This window comes from Sebastes umbrosus, chromosome 11 (assembly GCF_015220745.1).
Source record: "Sebastes umbrosus isolate fSebUmb1 chromosome 11, fSebUmb1.pri, whole genome shotgun sequence".
Lineage (NCBI taxonomy): Eukaryota > Metazoa > Chordata > Actinopteri > Perciformes > Sebastidae > Sebastes > Sebastes umbrosus.
The window spans coordinates 25,334,367-25,351,417 of NC_051279.1; the positions used below are offsets into that span (position 1 = coordinate 25,334,367).

Sequence of the window (17,051 nt, forward strand, 5' to 3'; positions counted from 1 at the left end):
GAACTCCACTTAACTGTCTAGTGACCAAACATTATAACTAAACCTAGTTGGGTCTCACTTTAAAGAAGTTGCTCTGATGTTGTCAGAGGACAAAATAATTGCCATAAAATTATGTATTAATATTTTTTCCTCTTTTACTGAGTTAAATCTTTTAACCAACGTCAGGGCAGATCATAACTATCAAATATTCGTTTAAATGACAGTTTGTTTACATGATGCCACTGTTGTTTTTATGAAAAACACAAATAAATGAATTATTTTCTGTATACTAAATGCTAGGGGGCATCTATATTTTAGAATTTAAAATTCTAATCTAATATAATATATATGTATATTATACTTTTGTACTTTTACCTAAGTCAAATTTTGGATGCACGAACAGAGCATTTCTACACTGGTATTACGACTTTTACTGAGGTAATGATCAGAGTGCTTTGAGTATTTCACTCACAGATTGTTCGTGTATGCTCTTATTTTGAAGTACCTAACCGGAAGTGTAATCGGTTTAAACGCTAGCTGGTGTCTCCGCTCAGTCAGTAGGTTTCTACTCTTTCTCCTGTGTTTCTGATGTGTTTATGTGCACTATTGAACTTATAACACGGACATTAAACTCTGTGGAGGTCAATGTATGAAACTCTTCTGTTGGGAGGGTTTTATGAAGGAGGGTTCACTGAATGAACCTTTATAAGTATGAGTTTAATGTTAGCTGTCGGTGTTTGTTGACAGGTCACGTTTCACTCCAGCATGTTGTCTGTTTACTGAGTTTACTAGTTATTCAGTAAGTTTAGAAAGGTTAGTGTGGTGTGTTAGCAACATGCTCACTGCTCGTGTTTTATTCAGAGAAGTGAATAAAGCTGAAACATCACACAGAACAGATTAATTCACGTTAACGTGAATGTTGAGCTGCAAAATGTATCATCAGAAATCTTAAGTCTTCAAGGTGTTTGCTAATAAGGATTTATTATCATTGTCTAACACAATCATTTGTTCTAGGACTAAAATTAACACACATACATATATATATATATATATATATATATATATATACCTGTATTGACTCATTTATATATTTATATTTGCATTTATTTATATATTTATTGCCTCATCTATTTATTTCAGTATTTATTTCATAGCCATATTTATTCATTTTATAGCCATATTTATTTATTCATTTATTTTTATATTGTCTTTAAAGGGACTGTTTGTAACTTTCAGAAATGCTTGTTAACAGCGACACCTGTGGCCGTTAAGTCAACGAAAGTCAGCGTCGGGCTCGCGCTTGCTCGCTCTAAATAGACATGAACGAGCATCGCTGAAAACAGTGAGGCGACACACGTCAGCTAAAACCACAACATCACTCTATATTTCACCTGCTTGGCAGTAATGTTAGCTGACCAGACGAAGGTCTCTCCATGAATCACTGCTGATCCTAGTGTTGGCTATGAGGCTGAAGCAGGAAGAGAAACGTTATCGCCTCCGACCCCAGCTGGAGAGAACAGGGGAGACACCGGCACCCGGTTGGAGACGGTAACGTTGCTCTTTCTGCTTCAGCCCAGCTGCAGGAAGAGAAACGTTACCGTCTCCGACCGGGTGCCGCTGATAAAGTTTCTCTCTGCAGAGCCCCGTCACTTCACAAGACACGAGAAACCTCTGTTGGTCTGGAGGAGCTGCAGCATTTATTTCTGCACAAACGTCCACTGTACATTCGCTAGATATTCTCAGAGCTGCGAAGTCTCCTGCAGTGTGTAGACAGCGAGAACACGCGCGGTGTGTGAGTGAAGGCAAGCAGGCAGAGGAACAGAGACTCCGGCCACACGCGAGCGCGCATATGCGAGCGCGCATATGCGAGCGCGCATATGCGAGCGCGCATGGGATCCCGGCCCGGTAGATTTATTATGTGTAAAAAGTTACAAACAGTCCCTTTAAATGAGATTCCATACAAAACAACGGTCAGGTTTTGTTAAATAAATGAATGACATTTTTTTTCTCCACTATTTTGACTACACAATTAATCGATAATTAAAAAATAACAGTTAATCATTAGTCCTAGAACAAATGATAATAAATCCTTATTAGCAAACACCTTGAATATTTTAGATCTTTGATGATATGTTTTGCAGCTTTTAATGGCATTTTAATGATATAATATGGAAATAATTAGATGAGGAAATAAATATATAAATAAATGCAAATATAAACATAAATGAGTCAGTATATATATATATATATATATATATATATATATATATATATAATTTTTTTAAAGGACTAATTTTATTAATTTCAGGGGACTTTTATTTCATAATTTCACATTTATTTCAGGATTTATTTCATAGGCATATTTATTTATTTAATATTGACTTAAACGGGATCCCACAGATTTGACAGAATTTCCAGAATCTGCAAGGGCTCTTATTTCATTTTATTATTATTTATGTAAATTTAAAATATCTAGAAGTAACATTAACATACAGTAAAAACTTGTGTATTGTTGGAGTAGACAAATGAAAATGGCAGCAGTCACACTAATCAGCTAATAATGATAATAATAATAGTAATAGTAATAATAGGTACTTGTGGGCAGTATGCTGATCACAGTAACCTGTCTTCCAGGTGAAGAAGCAGCATGGATAAAATGAGGAGGATCCTGGTTCATGTTTGTAAAGACCGAGCAGCTCCACAGCGAGCTCACTTTGTTCAGGTCAGTGCAGACGGACGTCTTACATTTAACAACATTTTAGTTCCTTTAAGCAGCTAACAGCACATTTAACCAAACATCTTTACTGACCATCAGGAGGTTAAACCTGGAATCAGTTTCTTCTTCTTCTGTTGTCAGAGCATAACGGGTCACTTCAGTGACTGTGGTGATGACGAGGTGGAGGTGAACTGCTCACTGGAGAAAAACCAGTTTGTCCTTTACAGAGGAGACAAAGGACAAGGGACACCTCTGAAGGTCAGACACTAAACATTAACATTCTGTCTTTAATATTAGGTTTATGTTATATTTACTTCTGTGTTTAACAGAATACAAGTTATTTTTTCCTACACATGATGTCGTAGGAAGTACAGGTTACAGTTACAAATTCATGACTTTGACTTGAGTACCTTTTAATATCCTTTGCTCGTCAGTAATATTACCTTTTATATTATAACATTAACCCTCCATCTCTCTCTTCCCTCTTCTCTCCTAGAGGCCCGCCTTCTGTCCCATCAAACACCTGTCAGTCACAGAGGCCGCTGCGATCCCATTGGACGTTCAGCAGCGTGGAGTAGACGTGGGCGTGGCCATCATCCTGCAGACAGCCAATCAGAGAGTGTTGCTGACACGGCGGGCGAAGGAGCTTCATGTGTTTCCCAATGTCTGGGTTCCTCCAGGTCTGACACTCACTGATGTCCATTAAAGGGGCAGTTGCATTATGGGAAATGTAGGATTCAGTGTTTTAGTACTTTAAACGTTCATGTTTCATGGCTTTGTTTTTTTCTAGGCGGCCATCTTGAGCCAGATGAGACGGTAAATCATTTTCTGCTCAGTGTTTCTTCTTCTTGACTGAATATAAAGTGTCATTGACGCCAGAATAAACCTTGTTATTTTTATTTTGTGTGTGTAGCTGCTGGATGCAGGACTCAGGGAGTTAACGGAGGAAACTGGACTCAAACTGGAACCAGAAGGAGTTTCTCCAAAAATACTGGGCCTCTGGGAGGTGAGACAGACACACAGACAGACAGGAAGGCTGGTACGAAGACATATCAGCTTTAAGAAATGAATTAATGGTGATTAAAGGTATATTTGACTGAAGTCCGTCCCCTCTGTCTCTGTGTGTCTCCGGTGTCCTCTCTGTCCTGTCCTGTCTATCAGTCAGTGTATCCTCCCATGTTGTCCAGAGGACTTCCTCGGAGACATCACATCGTCGTCTACATGCTGCTGCTGTCCCCCCTCTCTCACCTGCAGCTACAGGTACGCTGTGTCTCCTACGTCACCTCAGTGTCTCTGACAGTATAATAACTCCATGTTGTGTCTCCACCCTGCAGGCGTCTCTGAGTCCGTCTCCTGCTGAGGTCAGTGCCTGTCTGTGGGCCGACAGCCGGCTGGTCAGAGCCGTCGTGTCCGCCATGGACGGAGAGGACGCCGAGGTTCAAACGGACGACCTGCCGAGCAGCGTCAGGTATTCCAGCTGTTGAGGTCAATGAGCCAGTGTTTAAATGAACACCTGGACAGGAAATAGACAGAGAATATATTTGAATGTTATTTTTCTAAATTTAATCGGGGCTGTCGAACTTCATGTGAGCTCAGATTGTCCTCCTCTAGTGATACTGTCTTTTAGATGTAGACTTGTCCTGTGTCTCAATTTGCGTTATTCGTGATCTGTTATTTTCCCCATTAACCATTATTAAGGATACAGTGAAAGGCAGAGAGATTAGGAGAGTCTGTCTGTCAGCAACAAACACTTTTTACTCCATTTATCATCATTTCCATTCAGTCACATGTGAGGCTGATAATTCCTGAGCGTCGGGTTTGATTTAAGATACATCATTTCATTTTTCTCTCAAACATTTAGCCTAATAAATCATTTCTAGTGTTCAAAATCATTTTTATTATTATATTAAAAAATGAAGGTAGTTTGAGTCGTCTTTGGGCCGGTGAATGATTTCAGTCCCTGAATGATACTACAGACGTTTCAGTTCCTCTTTTATACACAATGTATTTCAGGGACTGAAACTTAGATTCTTATATACAACAGTCTGAACATAAAACTAATAGCTCCACAATTAAACATTTAATAAAATGTCGTCTGCTCACCAGTAAGAAAGTTCAGACCTCACATATTTTTGTTTTTTCAAACATTTTTTGAGGAAATCAGATCTTTTAAGAGTAACTGCTGTATATTCTTTGAGGAGGAAAAATCATTTATGTTCTGACCTCTTAGTGTTTCTTTCTTTCTATAATTGTCATGATATTAAAAGCATGCAGGCCTCAAGATGACATTTTATAAACACAATAACATACTGGTTAAGTCATACCGACCCTGTTTAGAGTTTATCAGTGATGTATCTGACTTCCTCCTGATCACTGTGACCTTTGACCTCCTGCTGTATCTCCAGTGTGTCGCAGGTCTCTACAGAGGGAGCTCTGAGCGACTCCACTCTGCCTCTGGAAGTGTTCGTCAGCAGGGCGCCGGTCAGCGGCCCGGACGTGGAGCGGGTCAGCACCGGGACCAAGTTCGCCCTGGAGCTGTGGCTGAGGAGCCTGGAGACCCCCGACCCCTGACCTCTGACCCCTCACACCCTGCAGGAAGCATCAGGAAGTACTGCACTGGATCAGAGAAATGTGACTTTTATAATGTTGAATCTCATCTTTACTTTTTAATAAAACACCCCTGAAACAGAGATGGCTCTCTAACTAACAGCTGAGGCTTCAGACCAGCACATGGCAGCGTGGACAACCTGAATCCTGACATGAAGTGGAACCAGAGTTTAGCTACCTGGAGGAATTTACGTGTTCCAGTTAAAAACATACTCATGGTGGGTATTTAACTGGCTGATTCTGTAATTGTAAAGTCAAAGTATTTAATTTAAGTTTGAATGCATTAAAGTTAATTTTAGTTATTTTTTGGCTGGTTGGGAGCTTCTTTTAGCCTTAAGATGTTTTGTGAATTTGTATGGAGAACAGAACCTGCCAAAATCAAAAATAAAGGAATAAATAAATAAATGACATGATAAGTAAATAAATAAATGTGTCATTAAATGTGGTGAAAATAATATTAGAAATAAATGTAGCCATTAATTAATTGATAAAATGTGACAAATTTATATTTCTGCTTTTAATTTTCTGCCTTATTTATTTATCTTTGTATTGATTCCCTTATTTATTTACTCTTCTGTTTAATTTTCCCTTTTATTTATTTACGTAGTTATTTTTATTTATTTATCTATTATTTTTATTATTTATTTTTATATACATTTTTTTATTTATTCTATATTTATTTTTTTAAATATATGTATTTATTTTTGTATTCATGCATTTAATTATTTATTTCTGCACGATTTTCCCTTGGCATTTCTCCCCTTACTTATTATTTCCCCAAACGTATTTATTTCTGTATTCTTTTCTTTATACATTTCTTGATGCATTTCTGCATCATTATGCAAATGAGGGGGTTGTCAATGAACTAAAATAAATAAATAGATAAATAAATAAATGCAAACATTTTTTTTTAAATTAATAAAGATAAATACGTAAATAAATAGAAGGGAACATAAAAAAATAAGCAACATGCACAGAAATGCTTTAAATTAATGTGTACTCTCTAAAAGTGAATTTATGGTGACAGGAAGTTTCATCAACTATTTGATACTATAACTATATTTCTATAAATAGGTGAAAATAAAAGGTTTCATTAGGTAACCAATCAACAGCTGATTTTCCCTGTTCAATCCATGTATATGAAGCACATATTGGAAATGATAATTGTTTAAATTAAAATAACGTATGTAGTTCAGTTCACTGAGCGGTTTCACACTAAACTAAATGATACAACGACAAACTGAGACTTTCTTGACTTACAAACATCATCTGTGTGATTCATGGAGCAATTCAAACGGGATCTCAAAATTATTTCTCTCTCTCAGTTGACTACCGTTGATATTGTTTCTGAAATAAGGTCCCATGGTGGTCCACCGGAAGTGGCAAGACTTCACCTCTCTATGTCCAGCAGCTCATGGTGTCTATTGTTAACACACCTTAGATAAACATCGCTGTGTGACTGAGGCAGTTCACTTTATGACTTCTCTCTGCTTGTTGCTCATCGCTTTAGCATTTACTGTAATCACCACTCAGCAGAGGTCAGAGGTCAGGTTGACATGTCACTGAGGTGAAAGCTGTGAATATAAAAGTAAAAGTCAACAGTGTTGACAGAACAGCCGAGCCCAGATAGGAGTTCCCTTTGAACACATACCTGAGTCACAGCAGCTTTAATTGATCACCTGTCAGTCATTCAGAAGCCCCGCCTCTTCCCCTCAGTCACCTCTCTGGATATATTTTACTGTTTACTTCATTTTATGTTAAATTCAGTTCAAACCACAGTCAGTATAAAACCATATGTCATAATCATGATGATCACAGAATGGGTAGAGCTGAGGTCAACCTGTTAACCAAGGTAAACATCCCCAAACAGTGATCTCACCTGGCCCACCTATTTTATTTGTTTGTTCCACTTCCCGTTCTGTCTCTTACCTCATTGCTGGTTCTAGTTAATACAAGCAAAAGGTCTCTGTTCTGATTGGTTCACACAGCATGCTGTACATTACTCTAAGTTTATATTACGTCTAGCAAAGTGAAATCTTATACTTACAGTTAAATTGAAGCGTTATTAATGTTACAGAGCAGTCCGTCAACGTCTGTTATGAACGTTGCCGTCCCTACCACATTGCATTGTGGGATATTTATGCCGTCGTAGTGTCCAGCGTTGCATACTGTATCATTTCACCGGAAATAGTATGTAATTTACGTACTGTTAGTTTCATAGTAAGGTTTCGGACATACTGAAATATCTCACATACAGTTTTAGATACTAAATAGCATGTTAGTGTGGAATTTTGGACGCAACCTTAGTTTTAGTTCACACGGTGCCTTCAAATGGGGTTGTGTTTACCGTGTTTACGAGAAGAGTCCCTATGAACGCCCCCCTCTTGTCGTATTCACAACGAAGTAGAAAGTTTCTGAAAGCTCAGAGTTCACGAGTTGTGACGTGTTTGTTGACGTTGTCAGAAATGGCGGAGGCCATGGAAGTTCATTTTTCGGTGCATAATAAGTTAACATATTGTAATTTTAGTCGGATATTGTTTTTCTTGGTCATTTTATAATTGGTCTGAGGAAAATGTAGATATTCCCAACGGCCTCATCTTTCTCCTCTGTCATTATGCCTCTACATTTCCTGCATTATGTTACCCGCTTGCTAGCTTGATAAATTGTTCGCCTCTGTGGCTTCTAGACGCCGACAGTAACGTTAATATTGCTGTTGCTTAGCAGCGGTGTTCTCACGACCTAACCACTTGAACGCCAAGCATATCGTGTACATGACTTCCCATGTTGTAAACACGAGCTCACGAGTTTCATTTGAAGGCACCAACATTCACACCTTACTGCAACATTTATTCTGAAGTGAATTTATCTCCCAACAAAAACAACTGTATTGAGTATTTGTAGAGAAGTTTTTTTTCATTTTCATTTTAATACGTCAGTTTGACAGCAGAGACTTATGATATCAGCATTACATGTACGCCTGTAGCAGTGATTCGGCAGGTTTTGCAGAACAAAGACATGAATACAAGATATGTAATGAGATATTAAACCAGGAAACACACTGAAGAGGAACTGTGCTGGAGGGAGATGAGTGAAAAATAGAGATTAAACTTCTTTGATGCACATGTTGAATGAAAACATGACATTTATTGACAAAAAATAACTGAACATAAACCTCAAACTAAAAACCTTAAAATGAGTGAGAGTTTCTGTCATGTTGAAGGTCTTTCTCTGTGTTCTGAGTGACTCATTGAGCCAGTAAATGGAGCCAAGCCCGGCCCGGCCCAGTCTCTTTATGTTGATATCAGCTCCATCACTCTCATATCTAACACTCTTGACTTCATACATTCCACAGCTGCTCCGCCTCGCTCCACCCCTCGTCTTCTCTTTCTGTCTTTGTGATGAAAAAAACAAAAAACCTGGACTTTGGTTTGAAAAAGAAGAATCAAACCTGCTTCAATGAGGATCCACTTTCAGACTGGAGAGTTCCTGCTTCAAACACAATACACAACAAACTGGGACACCTACGCTGCTGCCAAACTGAAATATGATTATTAACAGCAGCTACAGCTGTGGCAATAACAACACTTTACAAAAGAAAATCTAAAAAATGATAGTCATCAAACATAAGAGTTAGTGTTAATGATTTTTTTGGTCAAATAATTCCAATTATAAAATGTATATAATAAAACTCGTAACAGCAGTGATTTTAATGTCACTACAAATTTAAAAGAAGCAAAATATAGTATAATATAAATGTACTTTTTGTATCATACAAGTGCTTGAGTTGTACAACAAATGTTTCATAAATGGAACTAACAGGAGTAACAATAATTTCACACTTGAAAATACTTAAAACAAATACTTATATTCATAACAGTTGAGTTTTATATCAAACACAATGTCGAGTCAGTGTGAAAATGTATAACTAATAATAATTATGATTCTAAAAAAAAATATCAGAAATGTTGTAATAAAAGCAGTTTGTAGTTTTGACCATAAAATATGAAATATTAGTGGCAATTAGAGAGATTACTGCATGATATTGCACACGTTATTAATGTGTGTATTACAATGCATTGATCCTATTAATGATTAATAGATCAATGTTTTATTTTTTTTTTGAGAATTGAATACATGATAATTATTGCCAGTCTGAAATACAGTACAGTGATAGTAGTGACAATATTCCCCAAAAACAAAGAAAATAGAAAAATTTATTATATTTGTGATTATAATAAAGAGTAAATGTATTATTATATTAACCATTTTTTGCATTTGCATTTTTTCTTTAAAATAAAATACAAAATATGAGCAGAGCCAATAAATGGAAATATGATATTTTGTTTGTTATAGCAGGGGCGGTAATCTGAAAACACTTTAAAAACAAAAATAAAAGAAACATATTATCATAACAGTTAGTGTTATATAAAAAATATGATCCAAATATATTAGAATTGGTTAATTATTCTAATGCTAAAATATATACCACAAAAACTGAAATAGTTGTGACAATATTCTCACAATCTATATTTAAAAAAGTATAAAAATATAATACTGTTAATATAATAAGAGAGAATATTGTAATATATGAATCATTTTGTTTTGGGTCCAACAGGTTTTAAGTTTGTAAATGACCAATAAATGGAAATCTGATTATTAGTGTTAGTTATAGCAGGGGCGATAATCAGACACTTTTAAAACAAAAATAAAAAAACATAATGATAATCACAATTCTAACTGTTATATCAAACATAATGTCATGTCAGTGTGATTTAAAAGGAGAATTATAATTTATAATAATTGGTATAATAATTCTAATGCTAAAATATTTACATAACAAAAACTAGTATGTTATGACAATATTTCCACAAACTATATGAAATACAGAGAGTTTAAAAATACAATAATATTGTTAATATAATACGAGAAAACATTGTATTATAATAATCTTTTGTTTAATCAAACAGGTTTTAAAGACAATATGATAATAATAATAATAATGTACAAACATTTTTAACATTAGCAAATTTTATATCATAAAGTATGGTAAATTAAGAGGTAAACATAAAGTCAGTCTCAATTCTTTTTTTCAAAATTAAATTTATAACAACTGGTGTACTTCAAATTCTAAAATATACAGAAAATATGTAATAAACAAATGAAAGCAACAATATCTAAAATAGGAAATATATATATTTATATATATATATAAAAAATATGATAATGGTAATAGAAGTTAATATAGTATATATCAAGCAATTCATCAAAAATTTAAGATGTACAAAATAAAACAATTAGCATATTATGATTTTTAAAAAAAGAACCTTTTGTAAAAATAATAGCCAAATTTAGCAGTTTAAATACAGAGCTCCACAGTGCTTTACAGATAATAAATAAAAGCAGCTATGAAATGAATTGTAATTGAGTCACATGTTCATTAAAATGAAATACAAATAAAAAACACAAAAAATGGAAAGAGTGTGTAAAATTGTTTGTTGACGTCGTCTCTGTCACTATTGGTTGACCGTATACGTCCCCGTCCGGTTCTTCATTGGTTTATCCAGGTCTTCCTGTAAGAGATGCATCACAGAATTAACTACAGAGCGATTATTTACCTTAAAACAACAGGTTAACATGTTGGAAAATCTTGCTTGCAGTTTTAAAGCTGCAGTTTGTAACTTTGAGCAAATATGATAAAAAAGAAGAAGAATTTATTTACTCTAAACCGCTGAGCATACAGACAAACACACAGCTTGTCTATAGTTGTTGTTTTTTAATTGTATTTATTATTCTTATTCGTATTCTTCTTCTTATTATTATTATTAGTATATGGATTTTGTTTGTTCCCTTAACAAAAAAAGATGAAAAATGTTTTCCTGTACTTTTGTTTACAAAATGTAGTTTTTTTTTATGTGAAAACTAATAAACAAAGTGAGAAAAGAAAGATAACTGTTAGATGTTATTAAGTGTTGATAAGTAAACTCAAGAAGAAACTAAGATGTTACTAACAATATTAATGTGTAACAAAATATGAATAAGATTTGCAAATATTACTAAGATGAAGATGTATTACTAATAAGCCCCGAGGTGAATTTAGCATGAATATTATGTTTTGGTAACAGTTAAGTGATGACACTAAAATTTTTTTACTAACGTGTCATGTCTAATTACTACAATGCTACATAAACTACTTCAAGGTTTCTAATGTTATAAAGGTATTACTAGCAAGTACAACTGTGTTACAAATAGTTAACAAAATAACTACTGTTAGAAAAGATAATATAGTTACTAAGATAGAGCAAAAAAAGAGAAATTGAGCAAAAAAACTAAACAATACTTAAATAAGTGGGATTATTTTTGTTACTGTATGTATATACATGTCATTAAGAATATAACTTCAATTCAATTCAATTTATTTTTATATAGCGTCAAATCACAACAGAAGTTATCTCAAGACGCTTTATATATATAGCAGGTCTTAGACCGTACACCATAACTACTTCTACAATACTTCTAACCTGTGAGGGTAATGATTTACTAAGGTCTGAATAGGTTATCTTTGACAGTATGCACTAACAAAAAGCTAAAGTAAATTGCTTGTAAATAAAACTCAATTAACACTTAGACTCACACCCACTGACAGCTTTTGTTGGTCCATTTCTGTGTTGTCATAGTGACAATCACATTACAGCTATTATTCTTCCATGTTCCCTTTGTAAATGTTGACTCTGACTCATAATAATACAAACACCTGAATTACAAAAAACCTCCCCAAGCCAATACACACCCGTTGATATTTAACATACGTCACCCCGTGTTCAGGACACACCAAGTATCTAATGCAACGCTGCAAGAAATAGCTGTTGTATATGTATTCTGTGGTCCTTGTTAAAGCTGTACTGATGGTGTGTTGATTTTCATTATAATCTCTCAGTCCTGTACATTACTGTACTTTAATATAATAGCGACTCATTGAAATTGGTTGAGAAATGTAGACGTTATAGTGCTTTTTATCCAGAAAAACACCAGCTTATGTTAGCTTGTTAAATTTTAGTCATTTCCTTCGGCTCTCTGTGCTTTGTAGCGTTACTGCTCCACTGCTCGTTTAGTCGTTACTGCCAAACCTCACCTCAGAGAGTCCATGACTTGCCATAAATCGGGTTGGTTTAACAGCCACATTGGCAACGGTACACATAAAAATGGCTGCCGCTCTGACCGTCCTGCATCGTTGATTTGAATGGAAATGTCTGTTCTACTCTATATTCTATTTCTATGAGATTAACTCTGTTCTGCTGCAGGGAAGAGACTCTTTCCCAGGCGTCACATTACATCACACAAAGACACATCCAACACGCACTCTGCAATGTGTGTGTGTGTGCTTTTTTGGTTTAGCTGCGGTTGTGAGGACCAGCTCCTGACAGACCACTGTCCTTGTGAGGACATGTGTCCTTGTCAGGACATTACCGTTGTGATGTGTCCCTGTGAGGACATGTGTCCTTGTGAGGACATTACCGTTTCGATGTGTCCCTGTGAGGACATGTGTCCTTGTGAGGACATTACCGTTTCGATGTGTCCCTGTGAGGACACGTGTCCTTGTGAGGACATAACCGTTGTGATGTGTCCTCACAGATGTCTGTATTTAGAGACATTTGACTTACGTATCGTTTCCCGTTGGCCCCGTCGAAGCGGCCGTGCGTGGTGTACAGAGGGATGTCATCTCTGTGGGTCAGATGGTCGTAGGCACCGGTGTCGTTGTGGCGCCCCTTAAAGCAGCACCACCACACCAGCTGCAGAGGAAAAACACTGACTTTATTAGCTATATGACAAGAGTCTCTTTGCATATTAGTACAATGAGTATGAGGTAGTGTAGCCCATTGGTTACCTTAGATAATATCTAAATACAGGAATACACCTAGCAACACCTCTGAAGCTCAATTAACATGTCAAGAAATAATTTCAGTACATTGCTCCTCCTAAAACAACAAACGCTGGAACCCATTCACAAATAAAATGTAAAAAACTGTCTATTTATTTTTGCCAGAGCAGCTCGCCTCTCTGAAGCCAGAAATCCAGTTGTGAATGTATAGAAATATCTTATTTAGTGGCAGTTGACTTAATATAATATTTAATAATTAAAGCTACAATGAGGAACTTTAATTTTGTATTGATTTTGGCGGTCCCTTTGGACAAAAGAGGTAGTGTTTCCGAGCTCCAGACTCCCTTTAGAAAACCTCTCATTTTACTGGAGCAGGGTCTGACAGTCTGTCCTGCTCGGTTCTGATTCTGGTTTTCCCGTGCTTCCCTCCCCTCCAGGGGGACAAGCAATAAGGCCTTGGCCTCCAACAGTGTGTTGTCGGTGTTGACTCCCAGCGGGGACCGGCGGAGCAGCAACCCACCTCCCGCCATAGGGGTCGGCTAATCTGGTCCCATTGGTTAACGTTAACTTTCTCAGCTAACACTCGTGATCCTGGAGAGTGAGTGACAGTAGGCTACATATTGAGAGAAACTAGTATTTCCTTCAGCCATTGTTAAAAAAACAAGACAACAATACTTGCTAGCCAGCGTTAACTAACTAACTAACTGCGTCAGAGGTCTGCGACGATATCGGCAACCCAACCGGCCCATCTTGAAACACGGACCCTGTGACGTTTACCATGCATTGTGGGTGTGACTTTTTGTCGTGTCATCACCATTCCTATCTATACAACCAATTTGTTTATGATTAAATTGTTAACTAGAGGACAATAGTGAGGTACCTAAGCTAAAATGTTCATAACAATTGGGCATTTTGCGATCAAAGCAACACATATGGCACAGATGTAGGTTTATAAGTTTGTATGAAAAGTAGGGCTGTCAGTCTATTAAAATATTTAATCTTTTGACAGCCCTAATGAAAAGATATAGATATTGGGGCACTGCAAATTTGACCCCTGAGGGAAAGATTTTAAAAAGCATCCTTAAAAAAATAAAGAGGGAAACATGACATCTGACATCTGATCTAGTCAGCTTGAATACAACTTGGAAATCATTAAGAGTCATAAAATCAGTTTTATGCAACATTTTGGAATATTTGTCCCCTATTTGGCGGCCATTATGGAAAATCGCCGCCCTCACAGGCCAAATGTGTAGTGCCCTGATATCTATATCTTTTCATAAACATATTAACCTACGTCTGTGCCAAATGTGTTGCTTTTGTCGCAAAATTATTATGCTTAACTGCCCTTCTACAAAGTTCTTCATAGATCTTAATTTTGCTTTCAAAGTTCACCAGATTGACGTATTTAACTTTAAAACGTACAAAATGTTCTTTTTTTAATGCACGATGTTTCCAAAGTCAATGAGTAATCATGTTAAATAATCTCAATATTGACCAAAATAATCATGATTATGATTTTTGGCGTAATCGAGCAGCCCAACTCACCAGTCCGATGAGCAGCAGGAGCAGCAGCAGCAGAACCAGAGCAGCCAGGACCAGCAGAGCGATCCCCCATCCCGGTACGCCGCCACTGGCCGGGGACGGGGTCGTGCTCTGCGATGTGATTGGTTTACTCGGGGAAACAGAAACAGGTGAGCTGCTGGCTGTTGTAGTTCTATTTGTTGTTGCTATGGTAACATTAGACGTCGTCAAGGTGGATGTAGAGCTGACATGAGTGCTGTTGTCGGGGGAAACCGTCGCAGTGTGTGTGGTGTTGGCGGTGTTTGGTGTCTCCGTGGTTACAGAAGAACCGTTTGGAGAGTTGGTTGTCATGGTAATGGTTGTTGTGTTTCTGTCGGAGGTTGTCGCATTGGTGGATCCATCTGTTGCTGCTGCTGTGGTGTTACTGGTGAGACTGGGACTGGACTCGGTGACGTTGGGACCAGTTGTGGTGTTACTGGTGGTACTGGAACTGGACTGCGTGACGTTGGGACCAGTTGTGGTGTTACTGGTGGTACTGGAACTGGACTGCGTGACGTTGGGACCAGTTGTGGTGTTTATGTTGGGGTCAGAGGTGGCCGAGCTATTGGTGTGATCTGTTGTCATGGAAACAGCGTGTGTAGAAACATCTGGACTGCTGGTGACTGATGAGATTGTTGTCTTGGGAACGGTCGTAGTGGAAGACGCTAGAGAATAAGAAGAAAAAAACGTATAAAGAGAACGGAGCTGACGGGAGAGCTAGCGACCACCTTGGAGAAGTTAGAGGAAGTATACACGTGTGACTACGTCCGTTTTTCAAAATAAGATGTTAACAAAGGGAACTGTATATACAAAATACATATATGGAAATAAGATTGATTGGATTATATTCACCAGAAGTATAAAACGTTATATGTCCCTTATAAATTAAAAAGGAAATACCACTAATTTGTGAGGGAAATGTCTTTTTTCTTTGATTTTTGGGTTGCTGGAAAAAATGTAATAAATACTTCCTAACAATGACTGATATATTTGACTTCAGGACATCTCTGACTACATACATGCTGAAAATCAAACATTTGTACTGGATTAATTTAGAAGAAAAAAACTAACAAAAATAACAATAAATCGTAATATCAAATCATAATACTTAAATATCATAATACATATCGAATCGGCACCCAAGTATCATGATAGTATTGAATCTGGAGATAAGCGCATCATCCCAGCCCTAATTAATCCAAATAATTACAATCATCCTTTTCTTAAAAGATTGTATAATATCAATACTCTTAGCTGATACAAACATTGCAAGAAAAATACCAATGACCATAAATACAGAATTCATTCACAGTATTCTTCAGCAAAAACACTTTTTCATCTGAACTCATCAGAAAGGTTCAATATCCAACAAAGTCATCAGATTTTCATTATTCAGAATAATCTCCCAAAACAGAGAGTATTCACCTCCGTCACTCAACATCAATAAATAACCTGAATCTAATTTCACAGTCCGTCTGTGTTTGAACTTCCATCCAAAAACTACATTTTCAGTTGTTCTTGTTCAGGAGATATTGATGGACATCTTTCAGTGTTTTCTGACATTTTATAGACTGATTTATCTATCAGTTAATCTACAAAATCATTCAGCAGAAAAGAATCATTAGTTGCAGCTGTAAGTAGATATTATAAACCTCCTCCACAGTCTATAAACTGATCTCTCTAATCTCTTTGACCTCTAGTTTGAGCTGTGTGGGAGTTTTCTGTCATCTAGAAAGTCAGTTTTCATTCTACTTTGAGCCTCAATTAAACAAAAGTAGTATAAAAGTGTTTTTCTTACCCGAGGCGGTGATGGCGAGAGCGATCCAGAGTGCGAGCAGTGTCTCCATCTTTCTGCAGGAAGTCCAACAGTTTGTGACAAAGATCTCAGTGTGAGCGGCTGCTGGAGTCTGTTTCCACCCAGAGAAAGAGTCCTTTATACACCTGCCTCACCTGCACACAGGTGGAGGAGGAGGAGGAGGAGGGAGGAGGAGGAGGGAGGAGAGGCTGCCTGGCACCCTCCCATCAGGCACACCAGGACCAGAGCTCCACTCTGTGGTCACAGTTTGTCTGGTTACGGCTGAGCTACAGTGAAGTGGTTACATTTTTTATTTTCATTTAATTAATCTATGCAAAGATAAAAATGCATTTGTTTGTCCTCCTCACCAAACTGTGTCCAGGATTTTAGATATTCAAGAAGTATGTGTGACCAAAACAGATTTAAAGAAGGACCTCCTGATCGTTGTGGGCAGCTGGAAGGAACTTTTTATTTTATTTGGGCTGCAACTAACGACTCATTCATTAGTGAATAATAGT

The 17,051-nt window shown here is 36.8% G+C and overlaps 2 protein-coding genes and 1 long non-coding RNA gene across 4 annotated transcripts; 2 read left to right on the forward strand and 1 right to left on the reverse strand.

Moving 5' to 3' along the window:
* Positions 1–418: 418 nt before the first annotated feature.
* Positions 419–5,606, forward strand: nudt17 (nudix (nucleoside diphosphate linked moiety X)-type motif 17). Of its 2 annotated transcripts, none has more exons than XM_037783673.1 (9): positions 419–536; positions 2,614–2,701; positions 2,837–2,953; positions 3,192–3,375; positions 3,486–3,511; positions 3,609–3,701; positions 3,857–3,955; positions 4,030–4,163; positions 5,101–5,606. In XM_037783673.1, exons 2-9 carry the CDS (start codon positions 2,627–2,629, stop codon positions 5,264–5,266), a joined length of 894 nt encoding a protein of 297 aa, XP_037639601.1. In that variant the 5' UTR covers positions 419–536; positions 2,614–2,626; the 3' UTR covers positions 5,267–5,606. The 2 variants fall into 2 exon arrangements, with proteins under 2 accessions (XP_037639601.1, XP_037639603.1); XM_037783675.1 differs by having other exon boundaries at positions 485–532.
* Positions 5,607–10,733: 5,127 nt separating this feature from the next.
* LOC119496396 (cell wall integrity and stress response component 4) lies at positions 10,734–16,642 on the reverse strand. The gene is made up of 4 exons (XM_037783669.1): positions 16,537–16,642; positions 14,724–15,403; positions 12,961–13,089; positions 10,734–10,872 (listed from the first exon to the last, which is right to left on the reverse strand). Exons 1-4 carry the CDS (start codon positions 16,583–16,585, stop codon positions 10,816–10,818), a joined length of 915 nt encoding a protein of 304 aa, XP_037639597.1. The 5' UTR covers positions 16,586–16,642; the 3' UTR covers positions 10,734–10,815.
* Positions 13,631–16,704, forward strand: LOC119496441. The gene is made up of 3 exons (XR_005208709.1): positions 13,631–13,776; positions 14,714–14,869; positions 16,596–16,704. It is a non-coding gene; the product is annotated as an uncharacterized LOC119496441 (long non-coding RNA).
* Positions 16,705–17,051: the final 347 nt, after the last annotated feature.